The sequence below is a fragment of the Pagrus pagrus genome, assembly GCF_965226575.1.
Source record: "Pagrus pagrus genome assembly, chromosome: 15".
Lineage (NCBI taxonomy): Eukaryota > Metazoa > Chordata > Actinopteri > Spariformes > Sparidae > Pagrus > Pagrus pagrus.
Genome location: NC_140199.1, coordinates 15,705,706 through 15,714,647, shown reverse-complemented (window position 1 = coordinate 15,714,647; position 8,942 = coordinate 15,705,706). Strand labels below are relative to the sequence as shown.

At 41.0% G+C, this 8,942-nt stretch overlaps 1 protein-coding gene across 1 annotated transcript; it reads right to left on the bottom strand.

Moving 5' to 3' along the window:
• Nucleotides 1-558: 558 nt before the first annotated feature.
• bag3 (BCL2 associated athanogene 3) lies at nt 559-6,613 on the bottom strand. Its single transcript, XM_084376269.1, has 4 exons — nt 6,164-6,613; nt 3,307-3,642; nt 2,821-3,165; nt 559-2,719 (listed from the first exon to the last, which is right to left on the bottom strand). The coding sequence occupies exons 1-4, from the start codon at nt 6,362-6,364 to the stop codon at nt 1,781-1,783; spliced, it is 1,821 nt and encodes a 606-aa protein (XP_084232395.1). The 5' UTR covers nt 6,365-6,613; the 3' UTR covers nt 559-1,780.
• Between the last annotated feature and the right edge of the window lie 2,329 nt (nt 6,614-8,942).

The following is an 8,942-nucleotide window of genomic DNA, read 5'->3' as shown; positions in this document are numbered from 1 at the left end:
CTGAAAAATCTCCTGGGGCCCGCCCAAACTTTTAATCACATCTCTGATTCCAACATTGACGCAATGTAAGATATGTGCCAATGTTGTGTCAAAGTCTCTTTCCCAGTCAAATAATGGGTGCAGGTTAATGTCTGTAGTTGGCAAACATCAATGGGAAACAGACTTCAACACAACAACCACAGATAAAAAATAAGATCAGGTAAATAAGGAATGACTCGTTATTTAATTCCCTCGTTTTGATTGGTTCTGATGACTTTTTTAAATGTGAATATTTAATCATAATTAAATATTCACAATTTCAAAGTTAATCACAAAATTAAACATTAAAAATCTCTTATTCATTTATTGTAGATGGCCCACCATGAGGCCTCAGCCCCCAGGCTATTAGGTACATTGTATATACACAATTAAAGCAATGTTATTAAACCTCATGCTCTACAAAGAAAAGGTAAAGAAAAGAGAGCTTCTCAGAAGACAGGATGACAAACATGGTTTTAAATATAAAAACATCAGTTTCGGACTTCACAAAATAATTAGAAACCAAAATATTAGTCAAAATTTGTGTCAAATACATTTTATTTTCAACCGTATCAACGTGACTTGCTTTCAACAATGCGTCAACCTGCTACTCATAAACTGTGATCAACATGAAGCCACAATCCATTTTTTAAAGGTGTTAGACAGTGACCCTACCTTACAGATAGCTTATGATTGTGTTATAGTGACAAATTACCACACAAACAATTAGGGTACTCATATAAATATATTGTGAACCATTTTAAATGACAGATTGACGTTCCCTTTAATTTCACCTGTTTATGAATTGAGAGTCTTTACACAGTTTGCATTTTTGAGGCTTTTAGTCTGTTTTTGTGTTATTACAGATTGTGGCTGTGTAAATCATACAAGAAAATTATGACAATCTTAATCTGTGATTCCTTATTAGCACCAAGTGCTGATTGTCTCACATCTTGAAGTAAGACACACGTCTCACCTCTATTTGTCATTACACATTCATAAATGTACCAAAATACTATATAATGATATAAATACTGATATAATTCTTTGAAATAACATGTAAACCAATGCACATACAAACACTCAAACACATCAATCAAAACTCGTGTAACTTATATATTTCAAATGAAGTGCCGCTGATCTTTCAGCGTGATACATTTCAATGATGGCAAAGTGCAAAGACGGCAAAATCAGTAATGCACCAAAAAGCAGCATCTAATAAAGATATTCACTGTGTTCTGTGACAAAGCAGCTCAAACATGGCCATGTGGCTATAAAGGGGAAAATGCTTTTTCTGTTGACTGAGTTCTGCTTTAAAGCCCCAATGTTTGCACTCGTGTACTAACGGATGTGCTGGCTTGATTAAGAAAAGCTTCATATAACATTTGATCAAGACAAAAGGCAACTACACGTAACATTTCTTAAGAAAATACTTATACTTTTCTTCCATTTGTTGATAAAGGCCTCTTATTCAAACTTTCATTAAACTAGAAATTGTTGTCAACACCTCAATCATGACAGCTGTCTTATTATGGAGACATTGGCACAACATAGAAGGCAACAACATCGGCTTGAAAAACATGATTGCACTGAGCTATCATCAATGTGCTGAATGGCAAATACCAACACTGTTAATCAATGCATGCAACTTCCACAAATGCTGTAGATAGAGGACGAGGAGAGTGAGCCGGAGCAGACTTGTTCACTATCAAATATACAGCAGCTTATCTTTCTCTCCTCTTCATCATGAAGTGTGCAGTCATTATGATATCTCCTTTGACAGCTCAACATTCTCCTTGGTGATCATGCTGGGCTCTCCTTTCTGTGTCAAGTTGTCTCCCTCCATTGTGGTCTCGCTGGCGGGCCTGGCTGGCTGCTCCTCTAGTTGCTCCAGATCTTCCAGTATGGTCTGAACACGACGGACTCCGTCACGTCTCGCCTGCCGCACATCTATACGACCCTCTGGGTCGACTGAGTCCAGTGCTAAGAGCTCTTTGGTCAGCAGCTCCTCCAGTAACAAGTATTTCTTATCATTCTTCTTTCCATCAAAACATTTCACCTCCTGCTCCAGTTTAGCAACCCGCTCGACTATCTGCTGTACCTTAGCCAAGCCTGGGTGGATCGGACACTGAGCAGCCTGTTCAGCCTCTACCTTTACAGGCGGGATCTCTGGGGGAGCGGCTGGCATGTCCTGGGCCTCTGGTTTTGGAGGTATTTGAACTGTGATGTCTGCAGTATGCTGCTGTGGTTGCTCTGGTTTCTGGGGCTGCGGGAACTGTTGCTGCGACTGCATTAACTGTTCAGGATGCTGAGGCTGTGGAGATGTTGGAGTCGGTGCCTGCTGGAACTGTTGGGGTTGCTGAAATTGTTGTGACTGCTGAAACTGTTGTGGCTGCTGATATTGTTGGGGTTGCTGAAACTGTTGTGGCTGCTGATACTGTTGGGGTTGCTGATACTGCTGGGGTTGCTGATACTGTTGAGGTTGCTGATATTGAGGTTGCTGATACTGTTGAGGTTGCTGATACTGTTGAGGTTGCTGAGGTGGAGGCTGTTGGAACTGTTGAGTCTGTTGAGGCTTTGGGACGTCAGGTTCTGTGTGCAATGGCTGGGAGACTTGAGTGGTCTCTGGTTTCTGCTGAGTGCTCTGTTGTTCCTGCTCAATTTTCTGGGGCGGCTCTCTTGTGAGGATGTGCTGCTGAGCCTTAAAGATTAAAAAGAAGTCATTAGAATAAACACATACTGATGTGAAATCAAACATTGTTGACAACCAAGAAAGATCCAAGTGAAAACAAACAACAATACCTGTGGTCTTTCTCCCAGCACCTGCGTTACAATAGGCGACTGGCTTCTAATATGAGGTGGGAGGTGAATGGATTCACGATGCTGGGGAAGCAGTATCGGAGAAGCCCTTTCCCGAGGAGACTGAATTGCAGCGGAGTAGCCCGGCCATTCGTCTGTCTGAATGCGATGGAAAGGCTGCTGGTGCTCTGAGTAGGGGACGCGCTGAGAGTAGACGGAGGGATTTAACTGAGCCTGTGTTTGTGTTGGGCCTCCTCCGCCCTCATGGATCACCGGGATGGGGATGTAACCTGCTTGAAGACTAGTGCTGCTGGGCCGTGGTGGTTGATGATGCGGGACAGTGTAAACCTTGAAAAAACATCAAATAGAAATTCAGTATATGGTTATTCATTATAAATCGAAAAAATCCTAACTTATAATGCTTGCTTCATTTCTACATGCAAATTAAATAGTTTTGCAGCATGCACAGTCTTGTTTTTTTAGTCCAACCTCTGCTGTCTGTGAAACAGGCGAGCTGGCCTTTCCAGGCTCAGTGGAGCAGCTGTCTGAAGGTCCGTGTAAGGGTGATCTAGGCCTGCAGTGGAGCCCTGTCGTGGGGGAAGGTGTGTGCCCGTCTGTCCGGATAGTCTGTGCAGTGCTTGGCTGGATGTAGGAATAACATGGATGCTGTTGCTGCCTCAGTTCTGCGCCCTCGTGGAAGACTGGGATGGGAACATAACCTGGGCGAAGAATAGGGTGCTTCATCTCTCTAACAAAGGTCTTCTGCGTCTCCTGAGGGCTTGGTTCTGGTGGTATGTTGGGCCCATTTGCTGACACTTCTCTGACCTGAAACACAATAGCAAACAGATTTTAAATGTGCCAATAATTATATTTTTACAGCAATAAACAACACTTTAGGCAAAATGATGCTGGTTCCTTGTCTTATATTAAAGGTGCAATATGTAAGAATTAATGTGTTATCTGATCTGTTGATTATTTTTTTGTTATTTTCGAATGTTTTCAACTAAAATTCTTACATACTGCACCTTTTAGAGTTAAAAAAGTAACCACAGAAATAATTTAGACATTATTAGTGAATTTAATGATGTCAGTTACAGTAAACGGTACAAACATGCTCGATATTGCAATCCCTAACCATCGGCCATTATTAATTATATTAAAATATTCTGATTGTCTTATTTTGAGCAGTTAGAAGCTACAAAAACTACTAAAACTAACAAAATACTTGATTGTTTTAAACCAAGCTATTCTTGCTTATAGCTGATTAAAAGAAGTAACATTACTTTCATCTAGTCAATTACAGTTAATAAAATTAAGTACATTCAAAACTGTAGAAATTACCCTTCATTAGTTCAGCATTTTTATCTGAGCATGTTCAGCTTATTTAGTTTATTACGAAAGTGCTCTCAGTCTTGAGATAACTGCAAAGGTTATAGGTTAAAATGAGACATTTCCACAGGGCGATGCCAAAAGTATCACCTCTGTGAGTTTTTGATAAATGATAATAGCAACTGATTAACGTAGTAGACTTAAATGCATTTCCAGTCAGACAGCTGCTGTGTTTGTGTTTGATATGTTGCTCCACAGTCAGAGTGACATCATTCACCTGGCTGGATTTCCTGACTTATCTCACTCACAATAGTTTGGCACACCCAATAAACTAACATGTTTTCAGCTGTCATGCAGAGAGTTAACTCCTTTTTTTCACTCTGCTGTTAGACAAACTTCATGAGGGAGAAAGAAGCCATTTTTGATTATTTCACCATTCACTTTTCATGAATTACAGACTGAATTTACTTCTTGCGTCAGGTTTGTATTAGAGCCCGACAGATACTCGGTTTTTGGGGCTCTGGATACCAATATTAGGAAGTTAAAAAAAAAAAAAATTGTGTTTTTTCTATCCTGTGCCCCTGACTGCAAATCAAGTTTCCCATCTGGGATAACAAAATGACTGAACTGAACAAATACTGACTTAGGCAGGATATTTTACAATTTAACAATAAACTTGTGTAAACCTAAATAGTAAACTTCACTGGGAATCTAATAATTGTCATATGCATCATTTTCTGCATTATAATCTCTATAAAGAAAGTTTTCATATTGGTGCATATCGGGTAAAACATACGCCCATACCCATATATCTGTGATAGGCCGGTAGTCAAACAATACATCAGTTCTGCTCAAGTTTGTGTGCATGCAATACTAATAATCATACTAAAAGTTAGTCCTTATTGGAGGGGAAAAATCTAAAATATCGAGGAAACAAAATGTTTTCATAAAGTACAACCTGGGCGCTATCAACACACTCCTCCTGGGTGTCACACAATGAGAATAACATTGTAAATTTCCATTAGCCAAGGTAGAAAAACTATTTTCTATTTTTCCCACAGTGTAACAAGTGACTTAACACCTGCCACTGACAGCTATGGAGGAGTACAAGCAACAGGTCTACTGATAGTTCAGCACTCGGTTAATGAGTCATGTGAAAAGTGATCAAAGCTCTCACTAAATAACAAACATAGAAGCCTACAGGGCAAAAAACTGCATTTATATGTAAACCAGTTGCGTTTTCCCCTCTAAGACAAAAGTTATAACATAGCTGTGAACGACCCTTTGCCCTCTGCCATTTCAGTATGGGACACTGCCACACTGCCAGCACCATTGCACCAATTTTATCCCCTGACAGCTGTGTCTTTCTAGCAGATTCTTCTGGACACTAACTTTGGACAACAGTGTCTATCTCTGAGACGGAAGATTACCAACTGGCAGCCCCTGTGGAGCTCACTTCAGCCCACGGGTTTTCTCTGCAGACCTGCGTGTTTTTTCCACAACGTGCATTAAATACAGCTTGAATACGATATATGCAGGTGGCAGCCAGCGCCTGTCACACACCATACTCCAAACACAGGGCCGAAGTCAACCGATCCTTGTAAGGGAAAAAGTTTAATATGAGCTGGACGTCGCAGGGTTTTCGCACCATGAAGGAAGCGTTATTAAAACACTGGAAGCTGATCACGGGCAGCCTTTTAACACGCTGCAGGGTGAGTCATCGAGTAATAATAGTGTTAGATCATGACACGGGAACATAACGGGCTTGATCACTCGTTATAATAGGCTTATGAGCTGTCTGTGAGGGGGAGGTGACGGTGCCAAACAAGGCCTACAGTCAACAAGATTAATATATAACAGTGATGTAGCGCGGGGCTCAACAGCGCGCCGACACCAAACACGCACCACCGCAGACGGAGCCCGATACGGTAAATTAGCCGTTGGAGAGTTGTTAGCCGCTAACAGTCAACACCAACTTTACCCGCCGCTCTTTCTTTTTTTTTTTTTTTTTTTTTACCTTTTTCGTGTCGTGTCGCGGGTCATTCCAGGTTGTCGTGCGGTTATTGTGATCCACGAAGAAGGGCCATCCGGTCTGAGGGTCAATTTTGACCTCCCATCCGAGGGGGAGAGGGTCGTTGTCATTGTTGGCCATGGTCAGCGTCGGCGACTGTGTCTTCACGCCGTTCATGTTGCTGCTGGCTGTCGAGTACTGAAACATTTTATACAGGCGACGGACGCTTTAAAGATTCCTTGAAGTGACGTGGAAAAGTGGGCTGGAAGTTTCTCGAAATAGCAGGGTTAATGTTGGGGGCGGACGGCGCTGGATGCGGTGGCATGGGTTCCCAAACCTGTTATGTCGCAGACCACCCCCCTCCCCTCCCAAATCCAACATTGACACAGACTACACGTCTGTTCTTCGCTGTATTTTAGCCCCAGTTTTTTCTCTCTTCATGCTGCAGCTTCACATCCTCTCCTGCTGACTGGGAAGTCTTCACCCCATGAGATTCCTGGGATTTCCTGGGCCCCCCTCCCTCAGTGACACCTGTGGTTCCCCGGACCCCAGCTTGACACCAACCCTCTGTGTATTAGACGAAGGGAATCCCAAGATTTTTCACAATAAAAGGTTCTCCAAATAGATGTACTGAGACTTCCCACATGAGGAATCTTGTCCAAGGGGAACTCAGTCTGGGTTTTGCTGTGATTTGGTACACAATTACGCAACTGTGGTGGTGTGATACAGTGTGGGCACAGTGATAGCTCTGCTGACAGATCTTCCTTAATCACAGGACTACTCCAATTCAGCCTCATGCTATGAGATAAATACTAGTAAATTTCAAAAAAACTCATCCTCGCTTGGCTGGAGACCTATAAATAGTGAGAAGATTGACAATAACACAACCTGTATTATGTATCCCGTGGAGCACATTTGCTGTAAATGGGTTTGCGAGCGTAAACAGACATTATCTTTCAAATTTCCTAAATACAGGTGTTTACTGAGAGATAATGCAATTCCATAAAAACATTTCCAGGGGAATATTATAGCTACTGCTTTTTCTGAGTTATTATCTTGTGGTGAGACAATATAAGAGATACAAATTACTCATAAAGTAGCTAGATAGCCCCTCTCTTGAATCTCAGTGCCACACAAATTTCTTCTTGTGAACAAATCCCAGTCAGCCTGCATTGTTCAGCTGTATATGCTACAATAATTGCCGCCTTTAGTCATTGGAGTCATTAATACTGTAATAAATCACATACGTTTCTTAATTCAGTTATGTTGTTGATATTTTATGACATGTTTACAGAATATTTGCATGCAAGGACCAAAGGGCATCTCTGCCTTTTGTTAGCATATCAACCAGCACTGACTGGATATGTGACTTGTGACAATACACCACATGTCTTGCCTTGATCCCTCTCTTGGTTGGCTTTTAATGGAGTAAAGACCTCAATATTGCTTAACACAACCTAGAACCACTATGGCTTAATGGGAAAAGTTCCTGGGAAGACAATTTCAGTATTTTTGATTGAAATGTTCTGGGTATTAAAATACTTACACAGGAGAGATCATACGTATTTGTCCTTTAATAGAGGTACTGCAAAATAAAAGCACCTGCCAAAGACTAATTGAACCTACTATGGGAAAAGACTCCGTCTTTGGCGCCCCCCAGTGGTAATATCCAAAAATACAAAGTGGCAGTGACAGTAATGCATGTTTTCTAATTATATCAGTATAAATTCAGCAACCACGTGATTAGACAGCCCTTTTTTCACTTACACTCTTATAAACTTCGTGTATGGGCTGCTTATATATTCATTTATTTTATTATTTATGTTGGTATGTAATGATGATCATAATTGCTGTTGTAGTAAGTCAATAGTCAACATTATTAGTCAGAACTCAATACAGTGGATACTCCTTTTTTAAATGTACAGATAAATTAACACTGTTATTATAAAACGAGATTTGTTAACTAAAACATGAATGTCTAATTCAAAACGTGCTCACACTGGACTGACTTGAGTTCAGATTCCAGAAAGGTCTCCGTGGTTCGAGCGACTACCGTCAACCGTCGAACGCTGGTGATTAAAACAAGCGTACTCTTGTATTCCCCTTCAAAATAAAAGTATCTTACTTCCAGACCATTCCAGACTTTGCCTAATATAGCCTAATAGAAACACTGTATGTGTTATTGATGAACTAATCATCTCGCGAAACATAAATGATCCTAATTTGAAACTGTAAAAACTTTGTCATTTTGAGACTGCAGGTGAGGCTGCAGTATCTCAGGGAAGAAAAAGAGACTTGACTTGGGATTCAACTTGATTTAAACCAGGGGCTGAACAAGACTATTATACAAGGGGTGGCCAGAGGGTGGGCAAGGCTTTATCAGGGGGTCCTTACACTAATAAAGGAAATGGTGATCTGACATTGGGGCTGGGGTCTGTCTGGGCCTGATCTGTGCCTGATTTGTGCTTCTTTTCTAAAAAAAAAAAAAAAGCCTGAAATGTTTCCCTTCCTCTTCATTGTTATCTGTCCCTACACAAGATAAGACAGCCTGGTTACACCTCAAGATTGTGTTAGGCAGAATCTTAAACTACTGTCCCCATTCTCGTGCTGTAGCTTAGTTTAAAATCAACTACCAGCCTCGCTACTATAAAATTAAAGTGGATCATGTAGGCTAGTCAGCGCTAAGTAACTTGGCTATAATTTAGACCTTCACAATAGCAAACAAGCTACATGGACATTGAGATCATCTCTAAGCATTCATTACAGTTTATTTTGAGCTCTAGTA